Source organism: Clinocottus analis, unplaced genomic scaffold (assembly GCF_023055335.1).
Source record: "Clinocottus analis isolate CAN_PGR_092001 unplaced genomic scaffold, fCliAna1.0.p SCAF_32, whole genome shotgun sequence".
NCBI classification, from domain to species: domain Eukaryota; kingdom Metazoa; phylum Chordata; class Actinopteri; order Perciformes; family Cottidae; genus Clinocottus; species Clinocottus analis.
In genome coordinates, this window is record NW_027176065.1 from 1870992 (window position 1) to 1893491 (window position 22500).

At 48.1% G+C, this 22500-nt stretch overlaps 1 protein-coding gene across 4 annotated transcripts in view; it reads right to left on the reverse strand.

The window, feature by feature from the left end:
- arhgef10la (Rho guanine nucleotide exchange factor (GEF) 10-like a) overlaps positions 1 to 22500 on the reverse strand; it is an 89798-nt gene that overhangs the window by 53370 nt on the left and 13928 nt on the right. For 3 of the 4 annotated variants that reach the window (XM_068595931.1, XM_068595930.1, XM_068595933.1), the window contains 4 exons: positions 19935 to 20050; positions 18523 to 18650; positions 7819 to 7919; positions 1533 to 1691 (listed from right to left, as the gene is read on the reverse strand). In XM_068595931.1, coding sequence (XP_068452032.1) covers positions 1533 to 1691; positions 7819 to 7919; positions 18523 to 18650; positions 19935 to 20050 — 504 coding nt within the window. The remainder of the gene's footprint in view (positions 1 to 1532; positions 1692 to 7818; positions 7920 to 18522; positions 18651 to 19934; positions 20051 to 22500) is intronic. The other variant, XM_068595932.1, reaches the window with a different exon arrangement.

Consider the following 22500-nt stretch of genomic DNA (forward strand, 5'->3'; position numbering starts at 1 on the left):
GAAGCTTCAAACAACAGACACGGAAAAAAAAGAAGAAAAAAATAGGCAACAACACATATTTGTGTTTGGGAAGAAAAACCAACACAAACCATCACAAATAGTTTTGAGGCGATTTGCAGAATATTTTTTCTCCGGAAGCTTTTTGCTCAACAATCGAAAATTGTTGAAAAACAAACGGAGAAAACTTTTTGTCTCTTTCTGTGTTTTGAAGAATAAATGATGAGTTTTCCTGAGCTGCAGCTTCTTCACATGAAGCTGAGCGGACGTTCAGTCAGATAAACGATCCTGACGCCATCATTCATCGGGATCGCTCCGCCTCGCTCTCCTCCGCTGACGAGGGGGCGGGGCTTCCCTCCGCGTTCAACCAATCAGATCGGACCCCCGTAAATATCCTCCGTAACAATGGAGTCTAATGGCCAAAGACTCTTAACACCACTTCACTGAGCGCCGTCGTTCACTAAATGAGGTCTCCCTGATTGAAGCGCAGCGTTGGCTGAAGGCGATCCATAAGAACGGAGAGAGCGGCAGCCAGAGGTGGAGGTCAGCTCTGTGCTCTGTGTGCTCAATCCCAGAGATCCGTGAATAACAACGTCGTGTGTGGAGGTGTGCGGCTGCAATGCTGAAGAGGAGATCAAGTTTCTCTGTTTCTTCATTCCGATCATGCTTTTGTTTCAAGTCTTTTGCTGATGCAGATTAATTTGCAGAGCATGGCTCTCTATCAACCCCCAGTGACACAAAGGGCAAAGATAGAGACTAATTAAATACACCAGTGCCATTGATATTTCCCACGGATCCACGAGAGGGCGGGATCTGGTAATTAAATCCCTGATAATGTTTACTCCTCATAAACATTTCCCATGTTTGAGCGCGGCGAGATGGGAGATAATCTGTGCTGTTTGACGGATTAATTTTGGGGCCGAGGGGAAATCCCTCCAGCACATGCAGACAGCAGGGAAACGTTCTGCTGAATGTTTGTGATGAAAATGTTATCAGAGGAAATCTCTTCCGGCTTCTCCGTCGAGGCCGACGTACTTTTAACGGACGACGAAACGAAAGCGCCAACACTTAGCACGCGACTGAGCGAATGCAGAGAAGTCGGCCTCCGGCGGCCGCCGAGCAATCTGAGTCTGAATCCTCGGGCTGAAGGAGGCCACGCCCCCCCGGCGGCGCCTGCAGCCCCCGGCGGCGCGGCGGCTTTTTGCATTCTCCCCCTCCTGCGCGGCAACACGGCCGCCGCACAGGTTACCACACAGTGGATTAAGAAGGCGTGTCGGAGTGTGTGCGAGAGCCTCCGAGCCGCACTCCACTCGTCTATTGATCCGTGAGCACGGCAGAAAGAGAAAAGAAAGAAAGCGAGGGACCGGCACACTTAGCGGTGTAACCACAGGCAACGGCCCCCTGCCTGCCCTCTGCTCCCTGCAGCGGGGCTGATTGCTTGTCTCAATCATCCTTTCACCCCCCCGCCCCCCCCCCCCCCCCCGCCCTCCCCCACCACCCCCCACCCCTTGACAGACACACACATAAACACTTACGCCCACACAACCTCAACAGCTCCCTCTCTTTGCCCACATCCATTCCTCTGCTTCTGTCGCCGGCGCCTCGGCAGCAATCTCTCATGATTTGACAGCCTCTTGTTCCTCTTGTGAGGGCCATCAAAGTCTGCGGCCTGAACTCAGCGCGAGAGGGCCGGCCTGCATGGGAGGAAGCAATTAATTCTGCAATGAGAAAGCCCATTAATTAGGAAATGCTTCTGGCTATTTTGCGGAAGACCCCTTCAGAAGCAGCGGGGCCACTCGGAGCCGAATGAGAGATGCAGCGGCACACCGGGTTACTAATGGACCGGTGGGGGGGGCACCACCGTGGGCTCGTTCTCACTTCCTATTTCAAGGCCTCAGAACTACAAACACCAGCACGCGCAAAATGGCAAACGGCGTTTCCTGGGAATCGGGCCGGGCCGCCATGTTGCGCCACGTGAAGCCGGACCGCAGCTGGAGCACGAGCATCGCCGGCGTGTTGTTAGAGCCCATCAACGACCACGGGCTGCAACGTCTCATGTCAACGCTGGAGAGGCTCAGAGAAACCCTGTGAGCGTTGACCAGGCTTTGTCAACGGGCGGTTTGCTCACAGGACTTCACGACGGCCACAGGAAGGTCACTCAGAAGCCACTGGTGTTCACACATGCAGCGCCGGAGAGGCTCTGAGCCGCCTTTCCTTTAAGTGGAGGCGGCAGGATAAACACTGGTACGCAGACGCGTCATCATGCATGAGGACATCAGCTGTTAGCGGCGTCCGCCGTGCGGGGACGTCGCGCCGCTTCAAACCCGACTCTCCCTCGATGCCGGCGACGAGGAGGCCTCGATGACGGGGCGCCATGCGTGAAATTAAATCAACAACTCACTTATTGTAATTACATCTGGTTAAATGGAAGGCAAAGTGTGGGTGTAACACAATTAACATGTAATTGTCATCCTGACCAGGTTGTGCTGATCTGCTTCCCTCAAGGGAGCCTCATCGCTCTTTCAATGGCCGGCTGCGTACCGCCGTGTCGCAGAGCTGCTGTGTGGCCAAGAGCAATTACTCACCTGTATTATTATCGCTGTAACTGTATATTATTATTATTATTATTATTATTATTATTATTATTATTAAACGTAATTGTAATATTGACCAACTGCACAATGAACGACATAGCAACGCTTCCTGTAGCGGAGTACATTTAAATATTTAAATCAGGAAACTAAAAACACTGACACCGCTGAGGTCTGACATAAAAATATATATATATCTATATCTATCTATATATCTATATATATAGATATATAGATATATATCTGACAACCGGCATTCAGTTCCAAACCGTTGTCCTAACACTGAATCTAACCTTAAGTCAAGTCAAAGAAACCTTAATAAATTAATAAATGACCACACATAACAAGACTATTGTGTGTGTCGTGTGTTATCAATTAATACTAAATGTTAATATTCTACTTTTCGCTGTTATTAATTTCAATTCATTTACATTCACCATCTTCACTGTGTATGAGAGGGAGGGGGGGGGCTCATCCCGATGCATGCTGGGAGAAGCGCCACTCGCTGGCTGCATCTTTGTGTGTCTGCCCTCGTGGCTCTGCAGAGAGAACAATGATGAACATTTCCATGAACCTGAGCGAGGCGGCGCGAGAGGAGGCCGGACTTCATGAGCGCCGTCGACTCGACGTCCTCCACGACGAGAGGAAGGAACGCGAGGAAGAGCTGGAGGAACGCGAGGAAGAGCTGGAGGGCCTTCAGCGCGAGCCCTCTGCAGGTGTTCAGTCAGGATGTAAACACCTGTTTTCTCAAAACCATCATCACACGACCTGTGAACTCTATGCAGAGGACCGTGCAGCTTATTTATCAGAGATTAATATTAACACCGACAGCAACTGCCAAGTCACAACTGGACACAACACAACTGGACACAACACAACTGGACACAACACAAGAACAAACACTGAGGTCTTCACCGGATTACTCTGAGTTTGTGTCAAGAAAGGATTTATTTTTGTATTTTTTTGGGGGCCAAAACGCAAATAACAATCGTTCTAGATTTGTTTTGAATCTACCGCCTGCCATCTATTTAATCCCTTCATTAGTCACACAGTGCAGATGTGCCGGTTGTGAGTTTCTATTGTGCAAGTTGTGAAACGAGAACAGCGAGCACCTCGTTGGGAGCCATTCCCACCGCTGAGTCATGGAGGACCCACTCATGGCCACCGTGACTCTGTTTTGACTCTTTTGACAGACAGATACAGAACTTTATTTCTATTTGATTGTCGGCTGTATGTTGACATAATAATGTCTAATACAAAGCCCCATGTCACCGTATATTTTGTGTGTGTTGTGCAGCAAACTGCATCGACCAAAGTATTACGCAACGCCGTCCTTTACGTCACTCTTACTTTAACGCAAGTTCCATAAAAAACAGTTATTTGACTCATTTTACTTATGAAACTACTTTCTTAAACTTTACCAAGTATTTTTGTAACCCGAGAAACAAAGTTTATTTTGAAAAGACACTGTTCATGTAACGAGCCGACACGCCGTCCCGGACACGTCCAAAACTGACGAGTCATCGCTTGAAGCGAAGGCCGAACGTTGGTGTTGCAACCGCGGAGCAACTGTCGAGCAGCAGAGGAAACATCCTGAAATTAAGCCCGAGCTGCACGCTGTCAATCATTTTAACAAGAGACGCGTGATTCAATACCTTCGTAAAGCGTCCTGAGCTCCACAAATAGAAACCATCAAAGGCTTGTTTCGGATTGCAGACAAATACCATTTATTTCTCAAATCAGGTGTTTTTTTGGTTTGGTCTTTCAGAAATGATCGGACGTGTCCAGAAAGCAACAACCCGTCTGCACGACTTGCATTTGCCATCAAACCTCGCCGGCGCCTTGAAGTCGCAGTGCAGACCTCCTTCCTCTCACAGGCGGAAGTGAAAGACATGAACTGCCTGCAGACGATTTATTTTGTCTGCGGGCTGCAGGTTCCTGCTGCTGCGGCCACTGCGAGCAGCGGCGTTCAAATCCCATTTCAGCCGTCGGTAGAAATCTCATTGGAATCGCATTTTCATCTCTTTTTTTTTTGCTGTCCAGGCTTTCTGAAATCAATCTGGATGCAATCTGGCAGGACTAACTGTTAGATGTCTTGAGTCCGAAACTCCATTCTCAACGGAAATCGGTTCCAAACGAGTAAAAACAGAGTTTTGATGATGTTCGTTAACGGTTAACTTGTTCTTCAAAAACTCTCGCTGTCACGGGCATAAAACCCCTCAGACGTCAGAGAGGAAACACCGGCAATTTATCCAAACATCTGGTAAAACAAGCAGAACAGAAATGTGCAGAAACGCAGAGCTTTCTAACCTCGTTAACGCAGCCAAGTTAGCAAGAACAAGGTTCATCAAGCTAATTGTTTACCTGCAAATGTATTTTCAAAGATCTTTACTTTTTATTCACATACAAGAATAGTAAAGCGAACGTTGACTATCTTCTTAATCAATTGTCCTGTTGTTGTCACAAAACATTGAAAAAGAACGGATGAGCAGAATTAATGAGCGAGCTCGTGTGGATGAAATCCTCCCGATGCGGTCTGGACTGCAGAGGAGGTTAAAGCAGCTGCTTGTCATTCTGCTGGTGGAGGAATCCAAGCCTTTTCTATTGTTTTTCTCATGCTCGCCGTGGATATGCTGTTGGCGAGAGGCCTCGAAACCTTTCAACCTTTTCCGGTGTCAATTCCCCTGATCAGGCGAGTGATCAGAGGCTTTAGGAAGTCAAAGAGAAGCTAAGACGTCATGTGTATCTTTACGTGAGGGAGCATAATGTCTGGGACACCCGAGGCTGCACGACTGCAGGAAATCAGACGAGGACGGACCGGCCGCCGACGGTCGATCCGTTGGAGACTCAATCAATATCAGAGCGAAGACAACGTGCAATGTTTACATTGTGACGGCGTTCTATCCATCGTCTTCAGGGAGAGTTCTCCAGGTGTAAGATCAATACATGTTTATTTGGCGTTTCCCTGGCAGAGTAAATGCCAATTTACCATTAAATCGTTTTGAGCTAACGGCGTACTTTGCACTGATGTTCTCTGGAGCGCCTCGTCCGCGCGACAGCTACGGCTAACGTAGCGCGATCTGGCTCTGAGGTCGTCACCCTTCGTCCACGCGGCGCCGTCGGAGAGCAGCGCTGCGTGCTGTAACCACGCCGCTCTATCCACGTCGCTGTATCCACGCCGCTCTATCCACGCCGCTCTATCCACGCCACTCTATCCACGCCGCTCTATCCACGCCGCTCTCTCCACGCCACTGTAACCACGCCGCTCTATCCACGCCGCTGTAACCACGCCGCTCTATCCACGCCGCTGTAACCACGCCGCTCTATCCACGCCGCTGTAACCACGCCGCTCTATCCACGCCGCTGTAACCACGCCGCTCTATCCACGCCGCTGTAACCACGCCGCTCTATCCAAGCCGCTCTATCCACGCCGCTGTAACCACGCCGCTCTATCCACGCCGCTCTATCCACGCCGCTGTAACCACGCCGCTGTATCCACGCCGCTCTATCCACGCCGCTCTATCCACGCCGCTGTAACCACGCCGCTCTATCCAAGCCGCTCTATCCACGCCGCTGTAACCACGCCGCTCTATCCACGCCGCTCTATCCACGCCGCTCTATCCGCTGTCCTCATCGGGACGCCTGCTGGTGTTGCTGATGAAGGCGCGAGCAGCGAGGAGAGGCTGCAGCATCCTCTGCACTCGGCCCGATGTTTTTGATGCCACTCGAACACGAAGCATACACAGCGAGCTCCACCGGAGCCGACAGATGTAGTGTGGGCTCCTACACACCCACTGTGGAGCTACAGCAGGCCGGCGTTGTGTGTCCTTTCTTGTTTTGTTCTTTTAGAGCAATGTGCAAGGATGGAGACTCTCAAAAATTCAGGTGAGGCGGATAAAGTCTCAAGACAAAGTTTGTAAAGCAGAAAGAAAAAAACACTTCAGGCTTCTTCTTCTTGACCTTCATCCATTTCTTCCGCTGCGAAAAACAACTACATCTCGGGCCACTCATCTAAATGAGACATTTAACTCTGGCGTCCTTTCATCCACCCCAAGAACTTCCTCCCGAAACCTTGAATGTTCCCGACGCTCACAGCAAAGGCCTCTGGGATCTGAGAGGCCACGAGAACCAGATTGGAGCTACACTCAAGCGCAGTGTTGAGAGACGCACCGCATGCACAACAAAACCCAGAGCAAAGCGTGTTTGACAAGGAAGAGTGCTCAAGGCGATGCAGGGAAGCGGGAAAGGATGTGTGTGTGTGTGTGTGTGTGTGTGTGTGTGTGTGTGTGTGTGTGTGTGTGTGTGTGTGTGTGTGTGTGGAGGGGGGCGGTTGAATATGCGTGCCATCGTGGACAAATAAGCAGATTAATGTCCTCGGCGTTCGCCACTGGATGACAGCACGCATTGATGAAGCCCGAGAGAGGAAGACCTCCTCTCGCTCGCCAGCGTGGTCGGACTGCAGAGCGGCACAATGAGAGGGAGAGAGAGAGAGAGAGAGAGAGAGAGAGAGAGAGAGAGAGAGAGCTTGGAGGAAAGAGGTTAGGAAGAGAGAGGAAGGAGAAGAACTGTGCTGCTCCCTGCTGGGCAGCGTCTGGCCGGCCTTTAGTTGCTGCTTCGATGTCGACCGCTCCGCCCGACGTCTCCACAATCGATGCGGTAACATTTGAAGAGGGAGACTCCGCGTCAGGAATTATCGGCAGTAGATTTCAAGAGGAATTTTAAACGCCGAGCAGCCGAGGTCTCCTGAACGGAGTTGTCCTCACAATAGATGAGGAGGTATTTTAGAACGGAGGTTATGAATTTAACATTGTTTCAAAAGTTTGCCTCTTTTTTTCCGCAGCACACAAACTTCAGATGACCCAGTTGAGAGTCTCGTTTTCTCGCTGATTACATAAGTTGTAATTCCAGTTGTGGACTTAGCCAATCGAGAGCGAGCCAACCGCTGATGACGTGTTTGAGCCTCTGACTTAAAACATTGTTGTTACATTTCGTTGCATTACATCATCCAGTTTGAATAGAAATGGCATCGTAATCCTTTCGGTGTGTGTGTGCCGGTGTGTGTGGGGCGTGTTTAACCCATCTTGTGGGGACATATGTCTGTTTACACAAATACATTGCGGGGACTCACCGTCCTTGCGGGGACAAAATGCGTGTCCCCGTGACGTCACCCATTACAGTCGTGTGTGTGTGTGTGTGTGTGTGTGTGTGTGTGTGTGTGTGTGTCTCTTACGTTGAGCGATCTTGGCCAGGTGCAGGCGGTTGACCCAGGAGATCTTGCTCAGAGGGCTGGGGGTGTTGAGGACCACCATGAAACTGACGGGACGCCCCGACCTGCACAGAAACACACAGAAAGGCCGATATTGAATGTTTTGTCACAAAATGTCCACCAAACAACACAGGACATGAGCATTATTGCTGGTTTTGTCTCTTTTTTATTGTTCATTTCATGCTTTGATAAGGTCAGTCTCCGTTGTGCAGGCCCGGGGGTGACGCTGGTGTTTATTGGGATTTGACACCAATACAGAGAGCCTGCATGTTATTGTGAAATCCTGTTTCCTGTGTGGTGTAATATGACAGTGAAGCCGAAGCTTGAACCAAAACACATTTCCTTCACAGTGAAAAGAAAAGTCTCAGCTTTTAGAAATGTTTTTTTCCTCAATTTTGTCCTGCTGACAAACAAAATCACAACAATTATGTTCACAGGTACAGTATTTTTTTTTTAAGGATTAATTAAGTCCTTCTCAAAGTTTCATAATAATGTCATGTCTGATATTCTGGTGTGTTAGTATATTAGTACCTGAAAAATACAAGTGCCGCCAGGCTGATTTCTTTTTCTACTGTTTTCTTTTCCTGCGGAGATTTCTTTCTTTTTTTTTATGTGTCACACGTTTTAAGGAGAAATGTATGCACATTTCAACACCCAGCATGCCCAGTCTGAGCAGGTTTAGTCCTAAAACCTTGTTGTTGGACTAAAATCCTTGGTAAGGAGCCAAGGCTTTGTTTTACTGTGATGGTTGTGGTTCTTTAGGTCATTATCTTTCCAAAGAGCAGCAACACAACTCTGCAGGTTGTTGTGCAGCTCGAAACCTTTGAGTTAAAAACACTCCAAAATGTATTGCTGGGAAATCATACTCAGATCATGCTGGAAGTTCATAGTAATGCTCAAAATATGGTAAAAAGGGAAATATGCAAAATAACACAAGTATTAAAACTAATTTGGAGTTCATATCCTCGAACAGAGCTGCTGAGGCCTCAAAGCCTCAAAGCCTCAAAGCCTCAAAGCCTCAAAGCCTCAAAGCATCTGCATCTGCATCTGCATCTGTTGCCACGAGCATAAAACATCCAAATCTCCATCCGGGGGGAAAGATTTAGATCTTTTTTTTTTACTGTCCATCTCTAGTCCAACAACATTATTGGATATTATTAAGTGAGAGAAAATGTCAATAAAGCACATTGTAAACCAGTATAGACGCTCGTTAAACAACACACACACACACACACACACACACACACACACACACACACACACACACACACACACAGGATATGCTGTACATAGCCCAAATCATTAATATGTATAAGTCTTAATGCTAATAGTTGAATGTATTTCATTATCTAGTTTATTACGACATTGTTATTCACTGTATTTCATTATTATTAAACTTATTATTATAATAAGTGTTATTACAGTTCTCATTATCTTCGGTGTTATTTATTTGTTTATAATTGTATTTGACGTCTTTAATGGTATTTGTGCAACACATGAAAAGTGCGATCAATTAAATTAACTTAAGAGAGCGAGAGAGATAAATACTTTAACATGTGTATTAATACCTTGCTGATCAAGCAGATGCTTGATTATGTTTGTGTGTGCTGTCATCAAGTGCCATGTATACATCAAACAAACTGAACTTCAGCACGTTTAAATGATTAAATACATAAAGTTCATCCTAAGTCAACATCCTTTACGCGGTTTTGTGACTCCTGGAGAATCTTTAAAGCACTGCTTCACCCGGCTCAACAGAGCACAAAAGGATGCAGCCGGACGAACGAGTGGACCAGAAGAAGGACCAGAGGGAGGAGAAGGAGGAGAAGGAGGAGAAGGAGGAGACGCCGCCGCAGAATGAAGCGTCTCCTCGTCCGCCTTGGAGCTGAGCGGCAAGTCGACTGCAGTTCTCTGCACGAAGAGCAAGCTGCCATCCGTTCAGAGGGTTTGATGCTGAGGACGTGGATGCTCTGGTCCTTTTACCCTCAAGACATGTTCTAGGAAACAAAAGTGAGGCCCTGCTGCTCATGGACGTTAATGACGGAGTCTAATGAATGAAAACAGAACCATTAACCAAAAGGAGCTAGAGACAGACGTTCTGTCTTGTGCACTATGGACTAATTCAGGCATTTTTTTGTTCTGAACGTTGAAATATGTTCCTTCTCTCCTCCACAACGTGATGCATGTGACTGTAGCTCGCTCACGGCCGCGTAACATGTCAGATCGCATATCTTTAGACCGGAATTTGCATTTCGCCGCAGCCCCCGTGCAATAATTTAGGTGATTTTGACAAGTGGTAAATATGTTGCCGTGTCAACATTCCCTCAAAGGGGGAGAGCAGCTGCATATTGATGTGCAGCTCCCGATGCAGAACTCAGTGTCACATCGGGGAAAACAAACTAAACTCTGACTATTTTTTTGCATAAAGTAATGGGAAAAAAAACTAAAAACTACATTTAGGACGAGCAATCTGAGGGGAAATTAGTGGCCGTAGTCTGCAAAATAAAAATAATCAAAATTCAACTTCTATGGAACGGTCAGCTGATCGTGAGCGGTCTGCACGAGACCTCAGGGATACGATGTCAGAGCCGCATGCGGCGTCTGCAAAGCCACACACACACACACACACACACACACACACACACACACACACACACGTTGTTGGTGTGGCGTTCTTCAGCGTGAATGATGAAGGCCTGAAGCTTGGTAAAGTGGGGCTATACTGCGACTCCTTCATGTGATTTACTGGTGACCTGCAGCAGCGCTCTGACTTCCTGTTTGAGCGGCGGCGAGAGAAGGTCGTGCAACTTGCCCTTTCGGAGATAATGGGAGTTACTTTCCACAATCAAAGTTTTATTACGACCATAAAAATGGAGCTCCAATTTCCCACGGAAAGAAAAAAAGTGCAAAAATGTTTGCGAGTGCTCTCAATTGAAGCTCTGAGGAAGAGCCAGAGGAAGAGGAAGGTCAGAGACGAACATCTTCGGCTCAGAAAATTGCCGCTCTGCGCGTCTCTCGTGAAAACATGCTATGAAACACAAAGCGTATGATCACAAAGAGCTCGATGCATAACACACTCTGAATACACCGACTTGGTGTGGCAAAAATAGGAAACGACCGATGAATAATAACAACAATATTAATAATGTTCTTCGTCTCAAAAGCAGATTCACGGCAGTTTATCAGTTTATCATCTTCTGGAGAAAACGTCTTTTTTTAAGGAAGGTTTTCTGCTCGTGAGCAAAAGGTGAGCGCCGTGACGTCAACGCCATCAAATGGCGGCTAATAAACACGAGATGTGCGTCAAACACGCCCCATAAAACCCTCAACATTAAGCTCCTTCAGCAATTAGCTCGTGAAACGCACGCTAGCCTGTTAGCCACGCGCTCTGTGCTTAAATATTACGTTATAAATATTACATTATAAATATTACGTTATGAATATTACATTATGAATATTGCCCCTGTGCTTAAATATTACGTGATGAATATTACGTTTTAAATATTACGTTTTAAATATTACGTTTTAAATATTACATTATGAATATTGCCCCTGTGCTTAAATATTACGTTTTAAATATTACGTTATAAATATTACGTTATAAATATTACGTTATAAATATTACATTATAAATATTACATTATAAATATTACGTTATAAATATTACGTTATGAATATTACATTATAAATATTACGTTATAAATATTACATTATAAATATTACATTATAAATATTACGTTATAAATATTACATTATAAATATTACGTTATAAATATTACGTTATGAATATTACATTATAAATATTACGTTATAAATATTACGTTATAAATATTACATTATAAATATTACATTATAAATATTACGTTATAAATATTACATTATAAATATTACGTTATAAATATTACGTTATAAATATTACGTTTTAAATATTACATTATAAATATTACGTTATGAATATTGCCCCTGTGCTTAAATATTACGTTTTAAATATTACGTTATAAATATTACGTTATAAATATTACATTATAAATATTACATTATAAATATTACATTATAAATATTACGTTATAAATATTACGTTATAAATATTACGTTTTAAATATTACGTTATGAATATTGCCCCTGTGCTTAAATATTACGTTTTAAATATTACGTTATAAATATTACGTTATAAATATTACATTATAAATATTACGTTATAAATATTACGTTATAAATATTACATTATAAATATTACATTATAAATATTACGTTATACATATTACGTTATAAATATTACGTTATAAATATTACGTTATAAATATTACGTTATAAATATTACGTTATAAATATTGCCCTGTGTGCTTGAATATTTCTCTCCCTGTCAACTGAAGTGACTTGTTTGTGCCGGCTGAAGGAGGCGGCGGCGGCGGCGGCGGCGGCGGCGGCGGCGGCGGCGGCGGCGGCGGCGGCGGCGGCGGCGGCGCTGAGTGAGCGATGACTCATCCTGTTTGATCCATGCAGAGAAACTCTGTGTTGTCCGGACTGATCAGGATTTAATGGAGATACGAGCGCGTGTTCGTCTTTTTGAAAAGCGCTAAGCAGATTCTCCACAACGTCTCAGTCAGCTGTGCGACTATTCCACAGTGATTCAGAAAGAGAGAGAGAGAGAGAGAGAGAGAGAGAGAGAGAGAGAGAGAGAGAGAGAGAGAGAGAGAGAGAGAGAGAGAGAAAGGAGAAGGTCGTGGTCATTACCAGATCGTGGAGGGCAGAGCGCCGTGTAGCCTGAGATGCTGCTTCTGCGACGCCGCCGCTACGCGCTTCAAATTCATTTTTTTAGTTCATAAAAGCTGGAATTAAAAAATGGTGGCGAGCGAGTGAGCGAGCGGGAAAATGCAGTCGGGAGCAGAATGAAGTGAGATCTCAAACTTCCCTGACATGTTGAGAAAGTGGAGCTTTCACAAGGAGCTGTAATTCATACCATCCACTGCTTTAACATCGCCGGGTAATTTGCCAGAGACAGAAGGGAGACGGCGTGTGACGAGAATACAACCGCTCACTCCGTCGGATTCGCTCGGCCTCCAACTCGCTAAACGGAGCTCTCTCTCTCTCCGCTTCCTCCCTCCTGCCGCTGATTGACAGCCGCAGTGCAGGTGTGCCTCGCCGGCAGAGTGCAGAACGAGGAGAGGGAGAGAAAGGGAAGGTGGGGGCGATGGAGGCGCCAGCAGCTGATTCATGGGAGCAGGTCAGCGCCCGAGCACACGCGTGACACTGATGCACACGGACGGGACGCATGCAAGAGAGCGCTGAGTGGCAGCCTGTCATGCACCCACCCTTCAGTCCACCTCCGCCCTCCAGAAACAAACGGGGGGGGGGGGGGGGGCTTTGCAAACAAGCGAGACGAGTTGAAGGAGACGAGTTGAAGGAGACGAGTTGCAGGAGACGAGTTGAAGGAGACGAGTTGAAGGAGACGGTTCAGCGCGGGAGTCCGTTGATCGAATCCTCTACGGACCTGACCATCAGCCACAAATATTACAGGAGAAGATGGTCTGCAAGGCGGTTCCGACTCCGTGTGGGTCGCAATGGTGGTGACGTGGCGGGGGGAAGAGGGGGGGGGGGGTACGTTAAACCAGAACCAGAACCGTGACAAAAAGGAGAAATATCAACACTGCCCTGTTGTCTTTAAGTCTGTTGCCTTCATCTTGTTTATGTAGGATTTCCTGGATGTGACGACCAGTGAAGGTGATTCTTGAGGCTGTGAAGTTGAAGCCCTTTCCCTGGAGTCATGTGTGCGAGTCCCCAAGACGCCGGCCTGTCCCTCTGCTTCATGGACAATGTTCTGGTTTGAGAGGGAACACCGGGGGAAATGTCTTTGTGCATTCGACTCCGGAGATGAAATTACTGAAGTAAATGAGCTGAGGAGTTTCCATCATGTTCTGACTGCAAGGATGAAGCGTCGTGACCTTCAGAACCAGAAGAAGAGGACCGAGGCTGTTCTCAGTCGCTACCAGGTGTGAATGTGGAGAGAAGAAGCAGGAAGTGAATAAAGAAAGGCGAGAGAGAATGAGGTGAGCTGCCCTTCACTCAACAAGACACTGCTGCTGTGAGGCCGTGACAGGAACACGCCGCCGCGTGAGCATCTTTCTAACGTCTTCTTTATGGTTCAACAAGCAGACAAGCGCTCACAGCTCTGTGAGGTCCGACACCAGGACGGTGTGAGGTTGGACACACAACCAGCTGGTTTCCAGAGGTGAGTCTGGCGTCGTGTGAAAAATGTGTACATTTTCTTTATCTGCATAGAAAATCAATACAAATTTGATTTAAAAAAAAAAAAAAGTTCATCTGTAACTTTTGTTCCTTGAAGTTTCCTGAAGGAGCCGAACGCGGAGCAACATGGAAAATTGAAAACACACATTTCACTACGGCGACTGAACGTCTGAGAACTTTAGAGCATTAATATGAAGAAGAGTCGTGTGAAGGTGAAGGTGAAGATGAAGTCTACAGGTGAGCTCACACTTTGCGGTGCCCTCAAAGGTCAAAGGTTTCTTTCACTTCCTCTCTTCACTTCTGCTCTTCTGTTAGTGGGACTGCGTCTCTCCCTCCCTCTCTCTCCCTCTCCCTCTCTCTCTCTCTCTCTCTCTCTCTCACTCTCAAAGCGCTTGCGTCACTCCTTTAGCGTCGGTGTGAAGACCGACTGAACCACATGGAGACGAAAATAAGAATTTATACTGAGGAAGAAGAAGATCAGTGAGAGTTTAAATATTTTAAATCTCCCCCTTAAACGTGTCAAACGAGGCTTTCTGGGTCGAGCAGCAGCCGCTCACGGATCCAGAAAGCGGATCAGATGGTTGATCGCCGGGGCGAAGACCTTTCATCCATTTGAAGGAGTTCATTTTGTGGCTTAATATCTCTCATTGACTCACGTGGACGAGTCCGGCCGGCGCTTTAACACAACCCTGCAGGTACAATAAAGATGCAGCGGCAGAGGACCAGCGAACAGACGCGTTCAGACTCGTCCCCTGCAGATCTCTTCGGGTTCGCTGGCTCGAGGATGTGAGGCCCGGTGGCCTCGAGGGAAGCCGCACGGCCGCATGGAGGGGCAGGAGAACCAGCGTCTGCAGACTTTAAACACTGTTCCCATGTGGCCGTGCTTTGCTCCAGCACACGCAGTCAGAAAAGAGGATGTTAATGAACTGCTGTCACACGGAGGCTGGAGCCTTTGAGGCGGCCGTCAGGATTCTCTCCACGTCCTCGCTCTGTTTGCAGAGCGGAGGCTGTGATGTGCTGCTGACTGCAGAGTCGCTGGCAGCCAGACATGAGGGGACGCCTCAGTGCAGGGTCCCTGCTGGGCCCAGCACAGGCTCCAACCTGTGTGTGTGTGTGTGTGTGTGTGTGTGTGTGTGTGTGTGTGTGTCTTTGTCTGGGAAGCAGGTGCATCTGTCAGCAGGAGGTGCGTGTGAATAAACGTAACGTGCGACACACTCCAGAAGCACTCGGCTGCCTGCAGATTGTTTCTGGGATTAGAACCAAACGGATGAGGATAACAAGGCCGTCGAAGAAAAACACAATGTGTGCGTGTGGTTGTGTGGGTCTGTTTGTGAGAGGACGACACCGACTCCCCCGCAATCTGCCACTGTTGCACCCTGGGTAGTGTCGGGAGGGCTCGGCACCCGTTGTGCCACCTGTCAGCCCCGCCGGCCCCGCGGGCTCACTGCCGGTCCAGCAGCCGGCTCCAAGGCCGGCCTCAATTAGATTTTATCACACAACCGAGATTGGTTCTTTTTCCCAACACGAGACTCTTCCTCTTCCTCCCTCTCTCTCTCCCTCTCTCTCTCTCTCTCCCTCTCTCCCTCTCTCTCTCTCTCTCTCTCTCTCTCTCTCTCTCTCTCCCTCTCTCTCTCCCTCTCTCTCTCCCTCTCTCCCTCTCTCTCCCTCTCTCTCCCTCTCTCTCTTTCTCTCTCTCCCCCCCTCTCTCTCTCTCTCTCTCTCTCCCCCCCTCTCTCTCTCTCCCTCTCCCCCCCTCCCTCTCTCGCTCCCTCCCTCTCCCTCCCTCTCCCTCTCCCTCCCTCTCCCTCTCCCTCCCTCCCTCTCCCTCCCTCCTTCCCCCTCCCTCCCTCTCTCCCTCCCTCCTTCCCCCTCCCTCCCTCTCCCTCCCCCTCTCTCCCTCTCTCTGGCGTTGTTGCATCAGCTCTGAGGCGTCTCCGGGTCCATGATTCAGGTCCTGCTCTACATTATTTAAGATTTGAAAATGCAGCTCCGACATGTGTCCACGTATGGGAGGGAAACCTCCTCGTCGGTGTGGTTGCTGATGACATCATCACCGTAACTCAGCCCCCCACCCCCCCCCCCCCCCCCCTCCCCTCAAGGGGAATTTGGGGGTCTCTCCCGTCCGCTTGACATCTGGCTCCAGCAAACATCTGAGTCAGCAGATTGGCGCTGCAGGCCTGGTGTGAGATGGGAGAAGTGATCTGCACAGCTCCGCTGCTCAGCTGCCGGCTCTGAGCTTCAGGCCACGCCGCCGCCGTGCCGGCACCGAGCCAAGGCTTTCACGGGGGAGGCGGTCATCACTCTCTCTCTTCCTCTGCTTCTCCTGCTCAGTCTCTCTCAGCAGGGCTCTGGCTTCTCTATCGCAATCGTTCACTTTTTTGTCCTCCTCTGCCTTTTTCTTATCCTTTCCCCACCAGAAGCCACAAAATGGGATCCATTATAATCTGCCATTATTTGCTATTCCCAGTTCTTGTGCAGTCCTCTAAGCTACGCATATGCTCTCCGCTTGCCATCTTTGTTCTTCCCTAAGTAGGCATTCAGTCATTCAGGAGCCACTCCACCCACCAGGATCCACTTTGGCACGTTATCACGACCACTTTGAGATCCTTAGTATGACAGGTGAACGGCAGCGTCGGATAAATGCTCAGCTGAACAAAGACTGTCTGGACTCACGAGGCGAAAACATTGCCAGTGTTCATAAAAACTCAACGGAATCAATTATTAACTGACAGTTTACTTTATTAACTCTTATGGAAATCTAATATTGAAAACAAAGTGTTTAACGTTTGGATACGACACAACCAGGAGATGAATTATAGCATTTACTACTGTGCCAAGTGCAGAACATTTGGCTTTTCAGCACAGCCACTGTGAACATAAAATAATATGGCTCTTTGTAGAGTCGTTCCAAAAGGTTCGACACCAGGGTCCAATATGAGGTGAAGGCGAGTCCTGTCTGCACAGAGCTGAGTCAGCGCATTAAAAATATATAAAGGTCTGGCTCCACACATTACCATTCTGTTAAAGGGGAAATGTTTGATTCTTTCAAACATCATTTTAAGCATTGCTAAGCCCGGGATCCGACGAAAGTGCCTAAGTTAGTTTAAAAATGACAAATTTGACCAATTTAATTTGATCATTTAAACATTTTGGCTGAAACTAAGCAACTAAAACATGTAAAAGAGCAGAGGAGAACTAAGAGAAGAGCCCCTTGTCACACTGAGCTGGTCCACCTCAAAAGGTCAGACCACCAGACTGATGCTAACGCTTGTGCTAACGCCATTCCCTTCAGGCAGCAGGCTAGCAAGACAGAGAACTTGTCTTTGGGTCGACACATCATGGACACACGCTGTACAGCTACGTTCACAGCTGCTAGCGTTGCTGCTAACTCCAAACTCATTGTCACACACACTGCACAGCTACGTTCACAGCTGCTAGCGTTGCTGCTAACTCCAAACTCATTGTCACACACGCTGCACAGCTACGTTCACAGCTGCTAGCGTTGCTGCTAACTCCAAACTCATTGTCACACACGCTGTACAGCTACGTTCACAGCTGCTAGCGTTGCTGCTAACTCCAAACTCATTGTCACACACACTGCACAGCTACGTTCACAGCTGCTAGCGTTGCTGCTAACTCCAAACTCATTGTCACACACGCTGCACAGCTACGTTCATAGCTGCTAGCGTTGCTGCTAACTCCAAACTCATTGTCACACACGCTGCACAGCTATGTTCACAGCTGCTAGCGTTGCTGCTAACTCCAAACTCATCTCACCTGACTTGTGATACTCAAGTAAACTGACAGATTAAACCAGACGGACACACAGCTGACAAGCTAGCAGCTAATTTACAGCTAACATTTCTAAACTTAGAGAGTAAACACAACTCAATAGTTGGCGCAGATGTAGGACGGAGAGAAGGATGATGCGTGGGATGCGGCACAGGCTCAAAGCCACAGTTTCCATCCGATGAGGTCAAAACTTCAGCAAAAAAAGTTTCTTAACAAAGATCCTGTTGAAGGAACATTTTGTGGAGGCGACTGGTTGTTCTAAGTACAGAGGGAAAGAACGATTGAATCAGGTAATTACCCGGTCGCTAAAGAATAAACTGTTCTGGCTTCTGATTTGCTAAAGTTCAAAGTGTCATAAACACCACCACCACGTCTCATCTTGTGTTTCTTTTCACCCATCCCTCTCTTTCCTACATTTTGTGCCACTTTCAAATCAAATCCATCCGTGTCACTGTTTGTGTCCTTCTAGTGACTTCATCATTAAAACCTCTCGGTGGAGTGTTGCTGCACTTCCATCTTCAGGAACGTGTTTTGTAACTCAGCGTGTTGCTGCTGCTGTGGTCATTCGTGTTCTCACACCCACAACACACGCAGCGCATCTTAATCTCACTCACAGCGCTCTGTACTCACTTGTCCGGCCGGCCGGGCACCTGCAGGCGTAAGCGGCACTTGTTGGCGCTCTGCAGCTGTTCTTCTTTGATGCGGATGAGCCGCTGCAGAGCCAGGCACCAGTCCTGGGCCACCGTGGTGTTCAGGTTCTTTGATGGGGAAACGCACAGAATTAAAACTTGTTTCTTGGCTGTTTATTTGACCTTCATTTCACCAGATAGCATCAGTTGAGAATCATTTCTCATTTGCGTGACGACCTGGAGGCAGCAGCTCCGGCCACAAGCGGCACAAACAACACAGATACAATACAGGAAGACACACATACAAATAACAATAAAATAAAAATAAGAGTGGCTCGTGTCGCAGAGCACACTGTACATAATTAGTATATTCATATTCTCACAGGCAAACGGACGTTAAAGCAATACATTAGTTGGCGCCGCACGGTTGAGGCATTTTAATCGGTCGTGTTGAGTTAATTTATTTTACAGTAAAATCTCAAATACATTTTCTGAAGCCGATGATCTGTGAAGTATTTTGTCTGTTTGTTCCGTGGACATATAGATAATAACTATATAGATAATAACTGGGTGGAAAAGTGAAAAGTCTGTCATTTCGGGCTCCTCCTGAGGACGATGTGCTCGTCGTGCAGCGAGCCGAAGGTGCCGCCGTCAGCCTGAGAGGCTCTTTGGTGATTGCTGGAGTGCCACCCCGGCTGTGTGGTGGAGAGGATGCTGCGGTTGATGTGCTCGTGGAAGACGACTGGGAAGTGTCCTGATTTGAACGCTGCAGGAGAGGCACTCCCGCTTCCTTTCACAACATAGAAGACCTGAACTTCTATCTGGAAACATCGAGAGCGGAAATCTAGTTCCCGACATTGTTGACGAAGAGACGGACGGGAGGCTTCATGCTTTAGGAAACCGACGGTTCAAGAAGAACACGAGGCTGCTCTTTCACGTTTTACGACCTCAAGAACTCTTTTTTTACGATTTCTTTAAAAGAGATAGCAGACAAAGATTTCCCCAGATGGTTTTTCCTCGTGCCGTCCAGGCTGGACGTCTTCAGCCTGCACTGATCTGCTCTCAGGGCTCAGCAGCTCTTGTTCAGCACTCTGCCGCTTACATAACACACTACATCTTTCCTATGCACATATTTTCAAGCAATATCTTGCGATAACTAGCTTAGACATCGTTTGTGTCACTGGGAATACACTTGAAGGTCAAGCAGCTCTGTCTGCTCCTGAAGAAAGCCTCGAGAGAGCGGCGCGAGTTGAACGTAACTAACTGTGACTTCCTGGCGTGGCCTGCAGAGTCAGCGGGTCGAGGAAACTACGCTGACTTTGGCGCATTACAGGCTGCATGCTGCATGGTACACGATCCCCCTGTGAGGCGGTGCGGGCGCAGCAAACGTGTAACACGGAGCGACATAGATACCTGGTACATCCCCTGCAGAGTGCCCACCAGGAGGGTGACCTCCTCCACCACGGAAAGGTCATGCTGCAGCTCCTGCAGCTCCTGGTAGAGACGAGGAGGGCCGAGGAAGGCTCTGCCTGAGAGGGGGCGACAAGCGAAGAGCGAAGAGGTTGTAACATCATCGCAGTTGCATAAAAGAAAAAGAAGCTCGCTCAGTTCATGTTAGAAAGTAAAGGAGGGGGGCAACACAGAGGGATTCACATCTAAAGCTGGAACCATAATGTTCAACAAATGACTTCATCAACAAACTGTTGACAATCAATTCTCAAATAATAATTCATACAACAACACACACTGGACCCTCAACACACTCTCTGATGTTCACATTCAAGTCTTCTGCACACGGGAGAGGACGCCATGACATTCTGCCACCGAGGGCGAAGTGGAAGTGCAGAAGCTCCAGTGGCACCAATAAAAGAGCTTCGATGTGCAGATGGATCAATCTCCATCATTTGTTGAACTACAGAGAATGAATTTATGAGTACAAAAAAAATGAAGAAACTGTTATTCGGAGCTATGAAGCCCTTTGGCTGGAGAAGCAATGCAGGCGTCTCATTAGACGCAAAACTCGGCATCGATTGGAGGCCGGCTGCCTTCAAAATCTCCCCCTTTCTCCCTTTCTCCCTCTACCCCCCCCCCCCTCCATCCCACAGCTGTGAATCGATAGCCGTGTCTCCTCCTGTCCTCCATCCTCCTCGTCCGGCTCTCTCCTGGCTCTCATCTCCTCAGCAGCAGAGCTGCCTAATTAAATTCTGCAGGTAGATTCTGCAGCGGCGTCCTGCTCCGTCACCTCCGCCACAGAAAGAAGAGGCAGAGAGAGCCGGTGGGCTGAGAGAGGCTCCACGAGGGAACCCCGTCTTCTGTCTTCAGTCTTTCCATGTGCATAAACGGATTGAGAGTAAAACCATGAGGACAGCAGAGAGGTGGGCTTGTTCATGTAAAGAGCTCTACTGTAGCTTTTGGGCTTTAATGGGCTCTTTGTCTCGGGCCGCCAGTGACATCTGTCAACTGCTGAAAGGAATCAATAGGTGAGACATCTGAATATGAAAGGAGTGCGCTGCGAGCGGCGAGGAACAATGTGCCCGTCCTCTCCAGAGGGGATCGTCTGGATCCTCTGGGCCCAGAGGTGAATGTGCTGAGTTGTAATCCAGCGTAATCCCGTTGCTGAGGCAGGATATGGTTTTCAAGCTCCGGCATGGCAATTCACAGCCGGCCCGCCGGGCACGTCGCTGGCTGGCTACGAGGCCGCGGCCCAAAGGTTGCTCTAGGAATAAGTCCGCGTCGCTCTGGCACGCAGATGACGGAGGATTTAAAGACAATGCGGCTTTCCACACCTGCATCAACCCTCTGATGTCTGATCCTGCAGCCAGAGCGCCGCCGCCACCCGTCTGATGAGACAACACAGTGCACACACACAGCGGGTCCACCATGAGGGAGATGCACTGGGGACAGCGTACAGGTACGGCGGCGGGAGAGTACACAATTAACACACACACACACACAAACACACAAAGGAAGAGGCTTTCTGTGTGTTGGAAGAGACAACAGGCAAGAGTCCGATAGACGGCACAAGGAGAGCTTTCTTGAAAATAAAAAAAGGGCATCGGGGCCGGAGAAGATGAAAAATGACTCCATTTTAAAGCCTGCTGAGGGATTCAGAGCAGACGCCCCGCTGAATGACATCACATGGGATGAAACTATAAATAGATGGGACAGGCTGTCTGAAGGAACATTTGCGGTCCCGCGGATGTTCAGGGAGGTTTCTGTGTCGACGCGATTACGGCAACTGAGCCGCGCCGAAAGAGAGAAGAGAGAATGTCAGAACCCAGCTCCGTCTGCAGAGTTCAACTCCAGTAAAATAAAAAGGAAGAGAGACAGGGGCACATTGAGACCTAACCTGAAATGAGCTGCAGAGTTGTGAGTACACACCAGACACCTGAGCGAAAAAGCTGAACATGAATCCATGGAGAACCTGAGCTCTCAAAAGCAGTCGCTGCTCTCTGAGCTCTGAGGAAGCTCCATTAACACTGAAGTCATGCAACTACAGCTTTAAAAGAAAAAAACCCTGTGCCATTGCATCCTGATGAGGCTTTGTATCTCCCTTCCTCCCGAGGCACATCATTCATCAGGGATCTGGTGGAGCTCTGTGTACAGCAGAGCTCACTGAGGGCTGCTGGGAGAGCGAGCGTCTCAACCAGCGACTCCTATCTGCTGCGACTGCCGCTCTAATTGGGCCTGCAGAGGGAGGGAATAATCTCTGCAGATTGATGACTCCACTCCCCGCTGTGTTTGTGGTCTATCAGAGAGTGAAATGAGACCGTGTGGGGGGGGATCTCTCTCCGCCACCCTCGTCTCTCTCCAAGATTAAAAAAAAACACCCAAAGGCAGATTTGGAACAAGTGACCGTCACCACTGTCTCCTCACGCGTCCTCAATCAGAGCGGCGAGTGGCGGCTGCAGCTCCTCCGCTGACGCTTTGAGATCCAGATCAGCTGAGTCAGCGAGCTGAGAAGTCCAAGTGATGGGAC